Genomic DNA, 18,974 nt, shown 5'->3' with positions numbered 1-18,974 from the left:
ATTTTATGCTTTTCTATTCTATCTATTTAATTAGCTGTATTCCAGTAAATTAGATTTTTATTTTCAAAGCTTTGCAACGTTTTTGGATTTTGTGAGTTCCTTCAGACTCCTTGCAGCAATATTAAAACATAACCAATTCTTGTTACTAATCTAAAGAGAAGTTGGCCTAATTAATATTGGCAATTGATTAAAATTGCTGAATTAGTTAACATGACACTGTTGCTGATGTTGGCTCCAAAGATTTAACTCAAAACCTGAACACAAAGCATGAATGATAGATAGGCTTCTCTAAGACATTTGTTTTGTTTTATTGTTTTCCTGTTGTGAACCACTGCACTTAAAATATGCAAGATGCCTAATGGAATAACAACATTACAGGCAAAGATATGACAGGACTGGGCAGTGAGCTGAGATGTAACAATGTGGAGTGTGTTCCCAGTATGAGAAACAACTGGGGGGACGCAACGTGATGGAGGAGGGAAGAGGGCACCAAAGGAGAGATGAAGCAAGAGAACTTGCAAAAACTCAGACACACTAACTGAAGGCATCATTTAGAGGAACTTCAAAGCAATCTATGAGACTCTGTAGACATCACCATCTGCCACATACTTCTAAAGGTCTGAGCTCTCAAGGGGCTACTTCCTGCAAGACATGAACATCTTCTCAGAAGAGATTAGAGATATATCATGAACCACCTCATTCTGACCATTTATCATGATAAACCTGCCAAGTGCATTAAATTTGCATAAAAGGATGTGGTCGCCTTTAATAAGCTACCTATTTCTCGATTTCTCAGTGACAAAAAATGAATTGGAACACATTTAGTAAGAGTGCAGCAACTCATCATTGAGCGAACAGTCTTTCACAGAATTGCCACGTTACGATCTAGCTCCAAGGTTTTGTAAATGTGCTTTTTCATTCATAGCATAAGTTTAGGTTGTCAGCTATTACAACATTGTGCATCTCTCTAAATGAACAAGAAATGCCAACTTAAACTTGTAAAAAAAAAATCTCTCTTACAATGTCACTTAAAAGGAAAAATCCACAGCACTGGTATTTTGAATGATAATCAGTGGTAGAATCATCTGTGTTCACTGCAGTTCCCTGTATCAGCAATGGAGGTTCTAGGTGAAACTTCAACTAATTTCACTTTTCTGTAAGTTTTTATGCTGACATATCTAACATTTTCATGTGTACATTGTGACAACACCCAAAGGGAAGTCCTGAAGGATATTTAAGTCTTCATAACCTAGTGAACGTTTGCTGATCAATAATATATTAGCTTGCCACCGAGTTACTACTTCAGTATAGTTTTTTAGATACATCCTAGGCAAACTTTAAATGTAGCTCATCGAGGTACTAGAAGTGAACTAAGTAAATCGTCTTCACTGCAGGATATTATCCAATCTTGAACTTTCACGACAGGTCACAACAAATTTCAAAATGTCCTTTTAAAGACACTGTATGCTGCATCAGCAAACCCTTCTGCTTTTACTGTTCCCTTTGGGTTAGTACTGTCTATAAAAATGGTATTTAAACATTCGTTCTGTTCATGGTCAGTCAGACTGGTATATTTGCTGGCGAGTCACTTCTGAAAACCTTTCCCTTCCTAAAGCTAACTTTCACCATTTACTGTATTATTGTCCTATTTCCCTGAATCCAAAAGTAAAGAATGGAAAATTCTAGTAAAACTCACTGTGGGAAGCACACCTTGAATGCACCAATTATCTGCAAGTCCAAATCCTTTTTCCTTCCTCTTCCCCCCAAAATGTCATGGTTTCCAATTAATTCTTTCCAGATACTGTGCTCAGCGTCTCCAGTAAAATCAGCATGCCATCGACAAAATCCTGAATATATTTTACAAGAGGGTTTCTGTGGGATGGAAGGGACTCGCCCCCAGCTGAAGGGCTGCTACCTGATAACAAGCTCCTCTTTCCACCAGCCACTATAAATAGGATTTACATTCTTCCTCCAAAATGCCTGTAATACTCTGGGTTAATATACGAGATCTCACCCCCTCTAGTGACTGGTCCCAGTGAGAATAGGATACAGTTACTTACCGATAGTTAACCGAGCCATTCCTTCAGCTTTTTCTTTCGCTGCCGAGAATCCCCGGTGCCGAGCGTGCTGCCGACCCAGGTGCCCATGCCGGCAGCGCTGCCATACCGCGTGGGCTCTGCTGGGGCTCCTGCAGCGGGAACCCCCCGGGGTCTTCTCCTTCCCCAAGGGCCGTCTGCAAGCACTGGACTGAAAAGACCAGCCTACATGATTCTAGTTTTGAAATTAAATGTGTTGGCTGAGAGAGGAGCATGGCAGAGAAGTGTATTGACAAAGCGACAATAAGCCTGCAGGCTGAAAAATTTAGGCCCCAACACAACGGTTGCCTCATTCAGGCACGGCCATTCCCTTCCAGGCGCGGGGCTGCCTTGTGGAAAACCTGACAGCGCTCCGGCTCAGACCTTTCCTTAGCCGACCTCTGAAAAAGCCCAGTAGCAGCACTGCCTGGTGCCCAAATGTCTGTCTGTAACAACATATTTACAATTTGCCTGGTACTGTGGTGACGGCAGCACCTCAGAGGCTTTAATCCCCTCGTCCTGCACCCCGCTCTTTGCACGGGCTCCGGAGGAGCGCGGGGGAGCTGAAGAGAATTAGCAGAGTTTGTGGAAACTCAGCCGGCTTCTGACAAGGCCTGGGCCACCGGCCTAACAGCCTCCTTCCCCCTCCAGAAATATTACATGATTACAAAGGCAAACTAATAATAAAAACCAATGCCCTTCAATGAGGGTGCAAGTAGGGGATTATTTGAAAGTGCGGTAGTGAGAAAATTTCAGGCCGTCACACTTCCACCAAAGACTCCAACGAGGTCGCACCTCTAAAGACACAGTGTATAGAAAGCAGATAAATGCAACGGTGAAGCATTTTCTGTGAGAAGCCACAGGAGAATTGAAGTCTGTTATCTTTGGGAAGAACCTGGTAAAGTCTTTCTATCATTGTAATAAATAAATAAAGCGACGTTCACCACAGTCGTCGCCTTCCTTGCGATTCCTCTACAATTACATGGTGGGGTCCCAGCTTTCTAGCCCGAATCACATTACCATGCAACTGTTTGTGTTGTGAGAGCTTTCCTTAATGGCTTCATGCTCAAAGCGTAAAAGGCAAGCAGCAATACACATTTCAGTATTTAAAAGCATAAATAAAAGTCTTAATAGATCCCAGATGTTTCATTTCCTCCAGCCCTTGTCAATGATTGAGTTGGTGCTGATGTAGATGATTTTTTAAGATCAGTGGTCAGTTTGATGCTGAAAAAGGTTCAGATGTCTGGGAATTTCAAATGCAATTCCTAGAAACAAATAAATCATTAAGTAGATGCAAGGGAGACAACTATGAATGCAAGTGGCTGCTATTTTGTAAACTTATTTTATGGCCTGAAATGCACCCACAGGTTTTAAATGCAACTGAGTGTGAAACAGACAGTAACATTTTGTCAACATATATAAAGCCTTGTAGAGATAATTATTTCAATCTCATTTTCTTAGCAAAAGAACTCCAAAGGTTCATACAAATAGCAAACTGAAGGAATCCATACTTTAAGGTAGATATACGGTGCTGGTGCTGTTGAAACTAATGAAGAATTTGCTATTTATTTCAGCACTTCATCTTTCACTTATTAGAGCAGCAAGTTATCATTCACTATACCAAACAAACAAAGCAGAAAGCACATCTACAAAAAAAGCTGCTGGGTCCAGTAACTGAGGCCGTGCTGCCAAGCACACAAGTTCGCAACTGTAATGAACGGCTCAATTCTTTCACTCTGATTTTTACTGGGAGAAGTCCTTAGCCTCCTAACTGAAAGCAACCGGGGAGGAGGGGTTTGAAGCCCATATTTAGCTTGCACAGACCCATGATGTGTGCACCTGACGTCATAAAAATGCTGTAAGTCTGCCAGGTCAGCAGCCACAAACCCCACATGCTGCCAGTCGCAGGCTGAGCAGACACCAAAAGGCTATGAATTTCATTTAATCGCCTCCTTTCCCCTTCCCGGTAAAGCAGTAGAGGCTAGCAGCTGCTGGACAAAACTGATGAAAAATATTAACTATGAATGTCCAGGATTTGGTTTCGATTGGTATTAAAACCAAACAAATGAAGAATAAACCTAATAATAAATAACAAATTTTGCAAGATTTGTTAATACAGCTAACAATGTAGGCTTCGCAGTCCGATTTCAAGGAGTATGTGGATAAGCTCAGCTAAATGATGTACTTCATACAGCCTGCCAGATCAACCTAATATTCTGCTAATTTATGGGCAATACATTTCTTTCTAGTTAAATTTCTGATTGAGAGGAACTTTGCCCCCTTTCTGTTATTTGTTTTGCTACACAATATTCCTTAATAGCAAGTGCTGCTCGTTCTTAACCATGCTTTCTATTATACCTTTGGCATCTGTGAAATGGTAAGTGCAAACATAATCTAAGCCGCTGAACATGCGCTTTTATCACATAGCCCACCATGGACAACACTTAAAAGCAGAATATGCCCTTCTAGTCCTTTTAAGATGCATCAAATTCATCTCTAGGAACTAAGTCATCTAAAATTGCTAAGCCCATTAGAATAGGTAGGTTCCACAGAACAAATTCTTCCCAAACCAGCTTCTGCACCTTCTTCTAGCGCCTTAATATACAGGGCCAATGCTCATTTCATTGATGTAAACAGGAAAGCTTTGCATGGGATGAGGAGCTGCAGTTACAAGATCAGGCTGAAACAAACCTAGGAAGCCTGTAATAGAGAAAAAGATTTTTTAATTTTTTTTTTTTTTAAATCACGACAGCACCATTGGCCCACAAACTATGTTATTTGCAATCGTGCATCTGTGTGCCATCAATCTCTAAGGAAGGGAAAGACTGCTGGGCTGAGCTCTCAATTTATGTTTCTCAGTTGACTCCTATAATCACACTCAGTGTTCTCAAGCTTAATGCAGCTATTCTGGTAACAAAATTTGCACACCAGGTGGGTTTATCCAAGTTCCCATGGTCCTAATAGTTTCATATACTTCCTAATAATAATCTTGAAAATTATATAGGTAATTGTGTTTCTAAAAAGCCACTTTCAGCAAAATTGGGAGAGTTCTTTCCTCTCAACAGGAAAAATATTTTAATAAAGTAGCTAGTATTTGCCTATACAAATGGTGAGAAAAAACTACTGAAAAAATCCACCCTCTTTTGATGCTGTTTTTAGATGCAACGTTAAACAAAGCTAAGGGAATTCCAGAGTCCACAGGTGATGAAAGGTCCCGAAATAGGATGGGCACTGAGCAGGACAAGGATCCCTTGGTCCTGCAATACTGCGATCCCGATGAGGCATTAATATTCATATTCTAGGCTGGGATTAGAAAGAAGAGTCCAGCTTCTGTGCAGGGGTGGGCCCAACCCAGCAGAGGTGCAGCGAACTGCTTCACTTCCTTATTGAAATTCAGTCCATCTAACTGATGCTGCAGAAGGCAGTAGCGTAATGAAATAGAGCAGAGATCATTTCGGTAGTTTTCCCCATCTATGCTCTCCGGCTCCTGACCAATGTATAACCCCGCACAGGACTCCATTCTTTCCAACTTCAGGCAGTCTCAGGAACGATTTAAGTTTCTATAATATGGTAATCATTAAGATATCTCTCGAGGTCCCTTCCAACCCAAAGCATTCTATGATTCTATATTGCTATTAGATCACCATTCGGAAATGTATCAAGACTGTGGCTACCTTCATTTGCGTAACACCAAAAACATTTTAGTTTTGCTTAAGGTAGCCCAGTTTCTTTCAAAATGACAATTTAAACAGCACCTTTCCCTCAGAACCGGAATAAAATATTTATAACTACCTCATTTATTTGCAAGCAAATACAGGTAATGTCTGTTAAAAAGCAAAATCCATTAGACACTAGGTAGTTTTTGGTACTGTAAGTAGTCTCCAAAAGGCAACAGATGTGGGGACGGGGGAGGGGGGAGCTGATTTTGTCTTTTTAATATTCAAAGTGGGTCTGTTCTCACTGGCTAATTAAATCAGTAGAGTGCAAACAATAAAAGAAAAAATAAGTGTTGCCTTTCTTCCCCAGAACAACCACTCTGGTTCGTCTCTACTTATTTATTACAAGAACTTATTTGTTGCAAGACTTTACAATATTCCCTCCCCAAATCCTCATGAAATAAGGTACATATTCCACAGCGCCAGTTCCCATCGAGAAGAATATGCTTTTCCTGTGGAATTTAAGATAGTCTTTCCACTGTTAAGAGAAAATGGACTTGGAATGAGCTGCTTTGATTGACACAAAACTACTGAAGAATCACACTAAAAAAAGTAATAGATTTAATAACAATATCAGATGTACAAATCAACCGGCAGAATGCTGCCCTAAAATACATTTTTACTTTCTTGGCAAAGCCAGTAGGCTTGCACGGGTGTGCTGAATTATTTGAGAAATAACAAAATGTGTTAATAACATTAAACAGTCGTTTTCCAAGAACCTACAGTATTATGGTATTTTCTAGTCAGCTAATTCTTTGTAGTGCATAAATACATGTAATATCAATTAAAACATTTTGATTTGTGAAATCAAAATGAATGTGGTATATTTAGATTTGGTTTTGAAAGTATTTTAAATACTACTATCTACTTTTAGCCTTCAGTTAGTTACGATACATAGCAGAGTATTAAAAACAAGCTGCAGATACAGACCAGAACTCCACTGTGCTAGCACTGTACAAGAACAGAGAAGGTGGTCCCAGCCCCAAGAATCTTATAATAAATGTAATGGTACACATTGTGAAGACAGGGTTGTGTATGAGCATCAGTAGACACCTACACTTGAAGAGCATAAAGCTCAGCAAAGGATCAAAATACTTAGGCATGAAATAAAGTAGATTGCATGCCCTGAGCCCTGTCCTGCTACCACTTCCCACACCAGCAAGCTAAATGCAAGTTTGGGCACGTACGTCTACGAACTATGTTTAAGTGACAGCACTGTGGACGTACCTGAAGATAAGGGACAACAGAGGGATGCAGACCCCTTGCATCGTAAGGGAGTGTATTCAGGAATACGTTGGTAAATGGCAACAGAAAGCAACCGTTTCAGCCTAGTTGTTGCCAAGTTTTCGAAAGCGTCAGAGCCAAGGAAAGTGTTACGGGACATAATGCATGAGTTTACGGGAAACTCCTCTCAAATGCTCAGGATCATCATGGAAGAAAACACGGATGTGCTTGTTTGAAGGCGTAACAAGTGACAATCAAGAGACCAGTGTCAGGCACTGCGAGATCCTAAGCCTGTACAGATGCAGAGCTCCTTCTCAGCTCCATGCATTATTGGCCCAATTTTAAGAGAATTTCTCAGCAAAATACAACGTCATTGTAGTTAATGGTTTACCCACAGCTGAAACACTAACCTATTTAACCCCAAATTCAGGGGTTTACAGAGTCGCGTGCCCATTGCCAAATGCTTACTATATCTTAGTTACTTTTAACGCTGCTCCCGTTTTAACGTACTCAGCACCAAAAAGTACTTTACTCCCTTCAAGCGTTCTTTTGGTTAACCAAATTAATGGTTGCAAACAAATAAAATATTTACTCTGTACCGCAGCCAAAACAGTGTTTCTTTATGTAATCTGAATGATGAGCAAACACCAGAGCACTGGAGATAACAGCAGCAGGTCAGACTTAGCGAAACGATGCTCCATCTTATGATACTTCACAGTAAAATACATAAGGACCCCAAAGAGAAACGAGCCCACTATTGCTTAATTTAACTGTACTTCAAAAACATAAAGTAACCCAGCAAAGAGATTTCTGTTGATAGTCGTAGGAGAGGACATTTACCGACACCCATTAACCTCTGATTTTTACCTGTTAGCTTTCTAAAAGATGCTTGCATTGCTTCATAAGCCACAAGGTGTCACAGTGGCTCAACTGGTAGGATTCTTGTCAGTCTAGACACGCAGGTTGTGGCTTCAGGTTACATACCAGTGCTAACACCGCTCTGTACGAGGAAGTCTGTGCTACGCTGTGTATTTGGAAGTACAGCCCTTTGGATGAAATAATCAGTCAAGGTGTAACTCGGTTGCTTCAGGATGGTCTTGATGTGGGTGTTAAATAATCTTACAGCACCGTCAGAGAAGAGAGGTACTTGGTGCGCTGGCATCTTGACTGATCTTTTTACTTTGCATTATTAACCCTGACAGAGTGTTAAGAGGTACTGAGAAGAGATGAGCTAATAATTCACATCAAATAATAAATTTTATGAATTCCACTTCGTTCTACTCAGAGTTGCTAGGAATTAATAACAATTTATTTGAATGCATTAATTATTCAAATTTAAGACATATTTTTGCTCGTCTTTCATAACAAGCAGTGTGCTGTAAGCATGTAATATTCTCCTAAGACCATATGCTGTAATCGGTCATATATTGCCTGTTACTGTTTGACATCCTTGATTGGATGAGCCCAGGTGGAGCTAGAGCTTAAAATGCCACGAAGCTTTGAATTTTTTTTCACCAGTTCTTTCTTACTACATTTTGCTAAAGTAACTGCACGGTAAGCAGTGCCCTGTCCCGTGAAAAAAATATGCATGCACATCATATTTACTGACCTATAATTTTCTCATTGCCACTAGTCATTGCCATTAATTTGCTTTACATTCATACACCAGTCAGTCCTCGCTGCAAAGCAATCAGAGATTCTTTTCTGGTGTATTTAATTTCTAAGTATCACGGTTCTATCTGGGAGGTTTTGGAAACTCAAAACAGGAAACAGTGCCTCTCAGCTTAGCCCGTATAAAATAAGCAACTGCCTTCCAGAATGCTTAACAAATTGAAATTTGCATTCTGCAATTATTTGTGAGAATAAAACTCCATTGATCAAACATTCACAGAAACGCATAAAGAACATGAGCATAGCCAAAGCAAATTCACTGTTAAGCTCAAGTGAATAGTCATGGAAATTTTGCGTGTAGTATTTGTTGCGCTCAGGTAATGAACCTTTACCCAGAATGTTGGCTTTTCATGTCCCATTATTCATGCCAACACATTTATTAAAATGGGCCTATGCTTTTTAACATAATCAGCAACGTGCATAGGTGTGGCCTTCAAAGAGTTATTACCATAGTTTACAGGCATGCTGTTCGTAAATACAAGCAGAACTCCAGTCAGTGCAAAATGCCAAGCTTCCCACAAAACATATGGTAATTTTTGCTCTGTAAAATGGATAGATGCGCTATATAATGCACAATTGCAGCACATTATATCTGAACTTCTAATTGCTTAAAATGACACTTCAAATCACATCAACAACATTATTACCTAATTACCCTAAGGGTTAACTGATACTCCAGTCATTAAGTCTAGGTAGAAGTGATAGAGCTATTGTATTGCCTTCATCCACTACAGCAAGTGGTGTGGTTGCAAATGCACATATAGAATCTGTATCCTGTCAACGTTTTTAACATCTTGGTATGGGGAAGAAGAAAGGTGGAGAAATGCTGGCCAAGTACCAAAAGGAACGAGGGTCCCTCCTGCAAGAAGAATTTTCATTTGCTCTAAAGGAATTATTTTACAGCAGTTCTTTTCCTTTCTAGTCACAATAACATTATTGCAATGTGAAAGGGAGCAACATGGAAACATTCTTGGTACTTAAAGTGGATACAAGAATTACGGAAGACAGTAACACTGATCTGAAAAGGCAAGTTACCATCAGGATGTGGGGGACAGAGCAAAACAGACAGTTGTAGGCCTTCTTCCACTGCTGCATAACCCACGCGTGAGACTTTTGTAAACTGCACAAAGAAAACATAGCATTCTAGGTGCGAGGCATTTCATATTTCCTTTTTCCAACCGTTTCCTGGTTGCAAACCTAGGGGCAGAGCAGGTTTCATGCCTGCCTTGCCAATAGCACCCTGGAGGATCTCTAGTCCATAGAAGGGGAGATGGTTAGGAATGTTGGTACTGCTGACTGCCTTCCTGAGGGATAGAGTATGGTGAGGATGCTTCAGCTTAAACAATAATAAAACTAAAAAGTTTCACTCTATTTACTTTCTTGTTTTCTGAGCATTTTCCTCTCTCCATGTGACTACTGTATTTAAAGATTTAGAATATTTCTTTTTGTATAATGTGGTCATTAACATTTCGGAAATCTCTTTGTAACCTGCTCTAAGACAGATGGCAACTCTCTCTCTGATACAATCTTCTGCTAATGGCTGAGGCAAAACTACACAACTGGAACAAGAATCAAAATAAGGTACATGAAACACTTTAAATGTGCAATGTCCTGGAAGTCATAATTTTCTCAATTTACTACTTTAGAAAATAACCTAATAAGAAAAATGTAGTTAGAAAAAACAAATGTTTGAAAGTCCAAAAAGAGAGTAAAAATAGTCCACTGCACAGGTGATGTAAGATTGCATGTAATAACACTTAAACAGGGACAGTTGTTTTTTCCAGGTATTTAGTTTTTGAAGAATGAGCACAGTGGATCAACGATTAGGTCTATTCTTCGGTCTGCCTTAATCAGGGGTTTCCAAATATGATCACTTTTATACACACATAATGTTTCATTTGCCCTCTGAATGCAACAGATAAGGTCATCCAACTAGCCTGTGCAATTCTTCTGGGTCATGAAGGATGCTCTAGTCTGCAGCTAGCAGTTGTGTAAAATGGATGGGATCTGGACAGATATCAAATCTGCCGTATGCAAGTAATCTGATGGCAAAACTATACCCAGAGATTAGATTTCCCCCTTCCCTTTTTAAAAACACAAACGGTACAGACAGATTTGAATGTTTCTGGTCAGCTAACTAAGCTTGGCAAACTGACTCTGTGGCTTAGAATCAGGAAAGATGGATATCAGCAGGTATTGCAGATCATAGAATCATAGATTTGTTTAGGTTGGAAAAGACCTTTAAGATCATCCAGTCCAACCATTAACCTACACTACCAAGTCCACACTAAACCAATCAAGGGTAGACTAGACTAAACCATGTCCCAAAGTGCCACATCTTCCTGTTTTTTGAACACTTCCAGAGATGCTGACTCCACCACCTCTCTGGGCAGCCTGTTCCAATGCTTGACCACCATTTCTGTGAAGAAATTTTTCCTAATTTCAAACCTAAACCTCCCCTGGCGCAGTTTAAGCCCATTTCCTCTCGTCCTATCACTAACTACTTGGGAGAAGAGACCAACACCCACTTCACTACAACCTCCTCTCAGGTAGTTGTAGAGAGCGATAAGGTCTCCCCTCACCCTCCTCTTCTCTAGGCTAAACAACCCCAGTTCCCTCAGCTGCTCCTCATAAGACCAGTGCTCCAGACCCTTCACCAGCTTTGTTGCCCTTCTCTGAACATGCTCCAGCACCTCAATGTCTTTCTTGTATTGAGGGGCCCAAAACTGGACACAGTATTCGAGGTGCGGCCTCACCAGCGCAGAGTACAGGGGGACGATCACCTCCCTGCTCCTGCTGGCCACACCATTCCTGATACAAGCCAGGATGCTGTTGGCCTTCTTGGCCACCTGGGCACACTGCTGGCTCATGTTCAGCCGGCTGTCAACCAGCACCCCCAGATCCTTTTCGGCCAGGCAGCTTTCCAGCCACTCTTCCCCAAGCCTGTAGCGTTGCATGGGGTTGTTGTGACCAAAGTGCAGGACCCGGCACTTGGCCTTGTTAAACCTCGTACAGTTGGCCTCATGTGTGATAAGATACTACAGCAATGTTCTAATTTATTAGTTGCTTGGAAGGATGCAAAGACCTAACTGTTTAGTTTGCAGGTAACCAGGCAGTAGATTTGAAGTACATTTAGAAACCTAGGTAAAGTTATGGCTTTACTGTGTCAGTTGTGAGTCTGTGACTCTGCCCTGGCCAAGTACCTGGATGTGAATATTGACAACAGAAAGACCTTTGGGAGAAGTTCTAGTTTGATACTTATGTTTTGGCTGTAGTTATCAGAGTTATTGATAAAGAAGAAGTCTGCTATGCTTCAAGTCTGTGTGATGCAGATGGGAACACCACCTTGGCCAGGAGCTTCATCATGAGTATGTCGTTTTGACAACTGTGTATAAATAGCAAGGTGGTGCCAAGGCAACCTAAGTCTCATGGAGAGGACAGCCTGCTCCCGTAAAATTTATGGCCTTTGCAAAGACTCTACATTACCAACACTCTTGAGTCCTGAAGAAGTGATAGGCTTAGAAAGCCACCAAGTCCTAGTTCACATTTAGTTCTGCAGAAGTCTCATTTTTCCAGGTTGGTGATTTTTCACTAGCCCTGTAAGGCACGAAAGTGCCAGAGTTGTCTCCAGAAGCATTAACTGTTCCCATACTGAGGTTTATGGTCTGCAGGTGGTTCTAGTTGATCCCCAGTTACCTCAGGAGTACCAAGTGTACTATTCCGCTTAGATCAGTAACTTACAGGCTTTAGTTCAGAAGGGTATGGCTGTCCACCACAATGTAATAGAAATGGAAACAGTATTCTGACCATAAAGTGCTTTCTTTCTGAAATTCTAACAGTAACCAAACACAGAAAGAATGTACTGCGGAAAAGAAAGACACAAGCCTAGGGAGATTTCAGCCAGGGGCTCGGGGAGGTTTCTTTCACTACTATTTTTGCCTAATAAGTAAGACCATTGAGACCTGGCCAACGGGCCCTGCCCTACCACAGTCTTTTTTGAAGGCTAATCATCAGCCACTTTGGGGCAACCTTGTCCCTACCAGGATCACCCCTCTGAGCCTTCAAGTAGCCCAGAAACAACTTTTGGAAAAGAGCACCCAGCAAAACTGAGGATGTATGCTGGCCTGTTTACACAGTACATTGCAGGAAAGAAAGCTCTTCTTGGGGAGGAAACAACCGAACAAAGTATCGGCACGGTTGGAATGCCTGTTTACAGCAGATATGCAATTCTGGCAAAAAGATACAAAAAATACCATTTGAAGTGCGGAGTCCAGCTAAAAATATTGCAATGAGTTTAGCAATCTACCCATACCCTTTTTCTGTAAACGAAGAAAGTGTATATACCAAAAACAAATTATTATTTTTTTTTTTAAATCTGATCTTGCAATCCTACTGCAGGCAAAACTCCAGCTTAAATAAGAGCACAGGACTGGGCCCTTGTCATGAGCTCTATTTTGTTCCTTCTCACCATCCAGAAGCTTCTATTTTTGAGACTGGATCTACATAGTAAATCTTGTTTACATCAGGGAAAGACCAAGTTTAAGGTTTTTTAAGTGGATTTATGGTTTAAAGAGTAAAGAATGAAAAAGAGAAAAGGAAGGGTTGAAAAGGTTTCCTTATAGAAAATGATCTAGCAAGCATCAGAGTGATTTGCAGAGGAGATCCATTTTTACACTTTCACACTAACTGTCTCTTCCCCCCTCAGCAGCCCCTGCCCCCAAAAGCTCCCTGTTCCTTATGCGTGCAGTTTACATTCTATATCATAACTTTAGGGGGGGAAAGAGCAGCGAGACATCCCTGATTGTAAGCTAAGGATCAGCATGTAAAGGAAGTAGAGTCTTTTTTTCCTCCCCCAGCCTCATAAGAATTGTTAGTTTGTAACAATTTTAATTGAAAACAGCTGCAACTGAAATTTTCAAAAGGGATGAAAATACTGTATGAAATAAAAGACAATCAGTAAAAAGAGCCTTGAATCCATTCTGAAGTCAGTGTCTACCTAAAGGAGTTCAAGGGTTTTCTTTTAAAACTGACCTTTTAGTTTCAGCAAAGCGTGGTTTATAAGTACTCTTTTAAAATACTTTACTCATGTTCCTAGAATTGCTAAGTATTAGTATATTTGTGGGTGAAAGAATATTTCCTCAAAAATACTTTGAGACAGAAGTTTATGGGTTTTCCCCTCAACAAAACAAACTCATTGGACAAACTCAGACTTATGTACACAATATGAGAGATCTGTTTGTGATACTAAGTTGCTATGTGAACAAATGTGATGTCACAACATAGATTTTTATGACTAATCTATTAAAAATGCATCAGGAAGAAGAAGAAAAGATTATTTCATCAGATAGCAATGTGAGGAAGTAAAATAAGAGACTTCCATTAAACCGTAGAAATTTTGTTTTGCTTTGATTTGCTTTAAATATTTGGTTGAATATGAATGTCTGTGTAATCTTCCAGTCCATTTAGTAGCTTTTAAATAATCATAACATCCTCCTTTATTTTCCTTTTAATTTTCTTTACATTTTCTTCCATCATGAAATCTCTACTTTTGTTAAATTCACTACTTAATAGGAGTTTAATATGATCTGATTAAAATGATTGTCTTTAAAACAAATATGCTACTAATCAAGTTCTCTAGTCACCCTTAAAACACTGCTCTCTTAGCCAGAAGGAAAGCTGCGTTTTGCATGTAATGGTGATGTAAAGCATAATCTCTTGTAGTGACAGAGATACAGGTGAATTCAACATATTGGGATATGCAAAAGTTCTAACAATATAGGAGGCTAAATAAACAAGTGAAAGGCTTGATACATTTCTTTGATTATTGGCAATAAAGCAATGCCTGAAACTTTAAACTGTCAGCAACTTTAAGTGATCTACCCACAGCGCACTGTAATGTTACTCAAAAATAATTATATACAAGACATAATCACCTTTTGTTTTCTTTTACGCGTGAGCAATTTCAAATGATTAAAAATTAAAACAGAAAAGGATTTACAACATCAAAGAGGAAAAGAGGCTTTTTTTTAAACATTGAGTTTTATGAAAAACAGAGGTAAATTAGCTTAAATATTTTCTGTTGTGTATTGCTACCTAGAACTTCAGAAACTGCTGGTTATGCCACAACCAGATTGCTTTCTTGAAATGTTAAACTAACACAGACATAAAAATATTAAGATAAACTGAGTTTGAGTAAATGGTAATGAAATCCTTAAAACCACACACAGAGCAAGGAAACAGCTGCATTTTGGTTAACCAGAAAGTTAATCAACTATGATAGAAGTAAATAAGATTTATCTTTACATCTGCCAGAGATTATTAAACATTTAAATATTCATTTTACTTCTTTCAATTGGGATTGTTGATGCATTACAAAATGGCACTAGACACTCCCAAAGTATTATTAAAAAAGCACGTATTAATTTCCATTTAGAAAAAAGTATTACCAGATTAGATTTCTTTGAACAACTTTTAAGGAAGGTAAGGTGTTTCTGTACACTAGTTAGTAACTCAGACTCCCTAATTTACTTTAGATCACATAAGAATTAGCTAGGTGGTGGACTTCTGCCAGTACTTACATCATAAAACCACCCCCTGCCTGGGTGTGATTGGAATTCTTCGCCTAAGACTGACCCTGAATTTAAAAAGGCAGTTGTAGGTTCTGCCTGAGGAGCCCATAAAGTTGTAAGAAGTTTGGAGAGCAAAAGTTTGCACATCTAGCATGGGCTAGAGTTGCTAATTCTTTACTTTCACGACTACCATTTCTTCCTAAAGAAAACAAGAACAACAAAGATAGCCATGCTGCATCTAAATGACCTTTATTTATCACTCTGTACTTTGTCTGCTTAATACACTAAGCACATCCTTCACACCAACTATTATTCCCTTCCACCCAATGCTGACACAAACCGGAGTGGAAGCAGTGGATTTCTCGGGGAGGGTCGCCAAGCGCAGAGCCATTTTGAGGACACTTCTACCTCCCCCAACATACCATAGACCCTGCCGCTAGGAGAGCCAGAGTAGAAATGGCATTTACCGGTGGACTCCCTAATGGTGTCTCTACCAGCCCATTGCTTTTTCTGAATCATTTCTCACCTACCTGCAAGATCTGGAGAGCAGCTACAGGAATTCACTACAAAGGTGGGCTCTACACATGGAAGAGAGAAAACAGGCAGACATGACATACAGATACTCCTTTCATAGGGTCTCCATCCATCCTCTGTACAACTTAATCAAATTATGCACGTTTTGCTCTGCCTTGGAACTTCCACCACTGCAAGAGACACCAGAGAATCTGATTCTAAAGGATTATTAAGAACATTTCTGTTTTGTAGGAAAACAGGAAAATCCCAAAGGCTTTCCCAGAATATTTAGGATAAGAGCTGTACGTTCCCATTTTTTAACACATCCTCACTTGCCACTGGCTCTCTCCAGAACTTGGGTCCAAGTGGAATCTGCCAGCTTGTTACCCCGAGTCTTTTGGAGAGTTTCTTTGTAATTCCTTTCCCCTTAAGCTGCTTTGCTTGCGCTCACCTACCCCCTGGGGCTCACAGAGTACAAGCAGCCTCCTTCAGAGACCAGTGCCTACATTATTCCAAAGACTGCCTGAAGAGAAACGTTCATGCAATAAGCCTGCATCACCCACAGCACAAGCGCATTCCTTCCATGAGTTACAAGGGCTCCATCGGTCTGGATTCAAAAAATTCAGAGCTAGTTATACATGCTCCAGAAGTCTTCAGCTACCAATCCTAAACATGCTTGGAAGTGCGTAAAATTAATGTGAAGCTTCCACTCCCAACCTGCCTCAGAAGCCAGCATGATTCCTTACAGGCTGTCCACACCTAGTCACTGTAAGTGTCCCAGGAAACCCATTTTTTTTTTTTTTTTTTATTAAGGAAGGTGTTTTAATTGGAGGATGAATGAGATGAGCCGAAGCTAGCTAGAAAATACATTTCAACAAACAACAATGCTTACAGCACAGAGCCCAGAAATTAAAAAACAGAGAACCAGAATGTAAACACTGAAGAATCACAAGGCAAAAGTATTTTCACTCTGAGCAAATAAGAGAAATGCTGGAGCAGAAGGCCTTCACTAACTAAGCACCGTCTGTCAAAGTAAAATGCTACTGAAACCTATGGCAGTAATAGCAAGGAAGAGTAGGTTATCGCCTTTTGCCCACAACAATCCATGTGAAAGTGCACAGCAAAAACTGCAATTAAATGCGCTGAAGTCTAACTCAGCACACCTCTTCAACGCAGGAGGGGGGAGTTGTTTCACAAGTCCCTCAGAAACTTTTCTAGTGTAACATTTGTAAAGGAGCTGCAATCAGAAACTGGTCAATTATTAAAAGTAGCCCTAAAATAATACATAAAAAGGCTAAATTAGCACTGACAGCTTTTATATACAAGAACAGCTTGTATATAAAACCCTGAAGGAATCACTTAATGATACATATTTCTTCTTTTCACTTGAACAAGTCTAGAAATTATTACATTAATACGTACAGGAATGTAAGGAACAGAGTTGCAAGACACTGACAAATAAACAGTAGCAAATAACCCCCCCCAAGCCCCCTCACTCCATCTAAATGGCGGTGACCCTCTGCAACCAACAACTTGGGGCAAAACTGACAAACAGTTGCCATGATTTTGGGAGCAACGAGCCGCTTGGAGTTTTTAGCCAGCACAAAGTGTATTTACCAATTACTCCACAGCAATGTTTTAAGACTAGCAGTGATAACAGTGTCAGAAAAGCAGTTACCCCGTAGCGGTTACCCAATCAGAAAGCAGGTCACATCTCGTTAGCTGTATCATATACATTAAACGTCACAGATTCTCCACGGCTTAGCTGACAATTCAGGCATGTGTGTCTTATTTTATGATAACCTCATGTTCTCTTCAAGAATTACAATACAACAAACAGATCGGTCTGAGATCCTTTACCGTGCTTCATGGCGCGAATTTGGCAGATCTTTGCCTCTACATAAAGCCATCCACTATAAAAGATTAATACTTCTAAAAAGTGTTTTCAGGGCACCACTAGTAAACTACTACGAAAAACTGCAGCACCAAGAATGTTTGCTGCACAAACACAGACACATGGGCAGAAATGCCGCCTGACTCAGTCCACAGTTTTCACTTCAACAGACTAAAAAGTGTGCTTTATTTAAACCTCGTAAATAACAAGATGCAGCCTCCACTATTTCTTGTCTTTAAGTGACAAAAGTATTTCTCCTTCCCATTCAGCATATTCTTTGTGGTGGCTGATCTGGGTGTAGAAGCCAGGGTGTATAAACCACCAACAGATCATACAAAGCATAACCAACAGCGAATGTAGTTTATATTAACTGGGTACTTTTGACAGCTATATGATAAAGTCGTGAACCGACCATCTCTCTCGCTAAAAGCAACTGCATTCTGAACGTAAACATGAATTTCTCTCGTCGGTCGTCCTGAACATGTGTTCTTTAAGTGCAGCCTAGGAATAAGTTTTTAGAACTCTGCTCCTGTTTTCTGTTATCATTCATTTTTAATTTTAACGAGCTTACAAACCAAAACCAGAGCAAGCTTCGTCTCTCCCCCTTAACCTGCGCCGTTTCTGAATTAGTTTTGTGCAAAAGCTCAGGCGATACCTTGCAGTATTAGAGCTGCAAATGCCAGCAGGACAGACCCTGAGCAAACGGCACAGTGAGGCGAAGAGATTTCCTGAGCCCAGCATTATAATCAGCCCTGAAGTGCTGTACTGTAATTTCAAGATTTCAGCCTAAGCTGGTATCTCCTCAAAGAGTTGCTCTGCGTGGAAACATAATGAGGGATTACCCAATTAAACTACTAAATTAATTAGGGTTCGTGCCTGCATAGACTGTACTGCCTAGTGGGACGCTCCAGCTGGAATTCGGGCTGAAACCTACCACGGTCCATGCACAGGAAAACAAGGCTGAGGGACTTACCTCCGTCCGCGACTGCAGCCTCTTGTTCATTTCATATATTCGGTACTCTGGTTGCACCATGTATGGTGTGTGTCTCCTATAAAATGGGCCAAAAGGAGAAGAATAGAAAGGGTCATGTGGTGTGCTGGACATCTTGCCTGCTTGCAGAGATTCAAGCTACACGGAGTAGCATCAACATCCATACAGAGCACATGGGCTGTGTGTTCTTCACAGTACAAAGTAGCAGCGCGCACACACACACACATCCAGGCTGCCCGCACTGGCTGGGAAGTGCTGTGGGAGCCCTCTACAGCAGGAGGCGGGGGGGAGCGGGAGCGGGAGCGCACAGGCTCCGGGGAG

The 18,974-nt window shown here is 40.5% G+C and overlaps 1 protein-coding gene across 3 annotated transcripts in view; it reads right to left on the bottom strand.

Moving 5' to 3' along the window:
- LDB2 (LIM domain binding 2) overlaps positions 1-18,767 on the bottom strand; it is a 228,361-nt gene extending 209,594 nt beyond the window's left edge. For all 3 annotated transcript variants that reach the window (XM_075709211.1, XM_075709212.1, XM_075709213.1), the window contains exon 1: positions 18,636-18,767. In XM_075709211.1, the coding sequence (XP_075565326.1) occupies positions 18,636-18,767 (132 nt within the window). The remainder of the gene's footprint in view (positions 1-18,635) is intronic.
- Positions 18,768-18,974: the final 207 nt, after the last annotated feature.

The sequence above is a fragment of the Pelecanus crispus genome, chromosome 4, assembly GCF_030463565.1.
Source record: "Pelecanus crispus isolate bPelCri1 chromosome 4, bPelCri1.pri, whole genome shotgun sequence".
NCBI lineage: Eukaryota > Metazoa > Chordata > Aves > Pelecaniformes > Pelecanidae > Pelecanus > Pelecanus crispus.
This window is presented reverse-complemented; position numbering and strand designations above follow the sequence as displayed.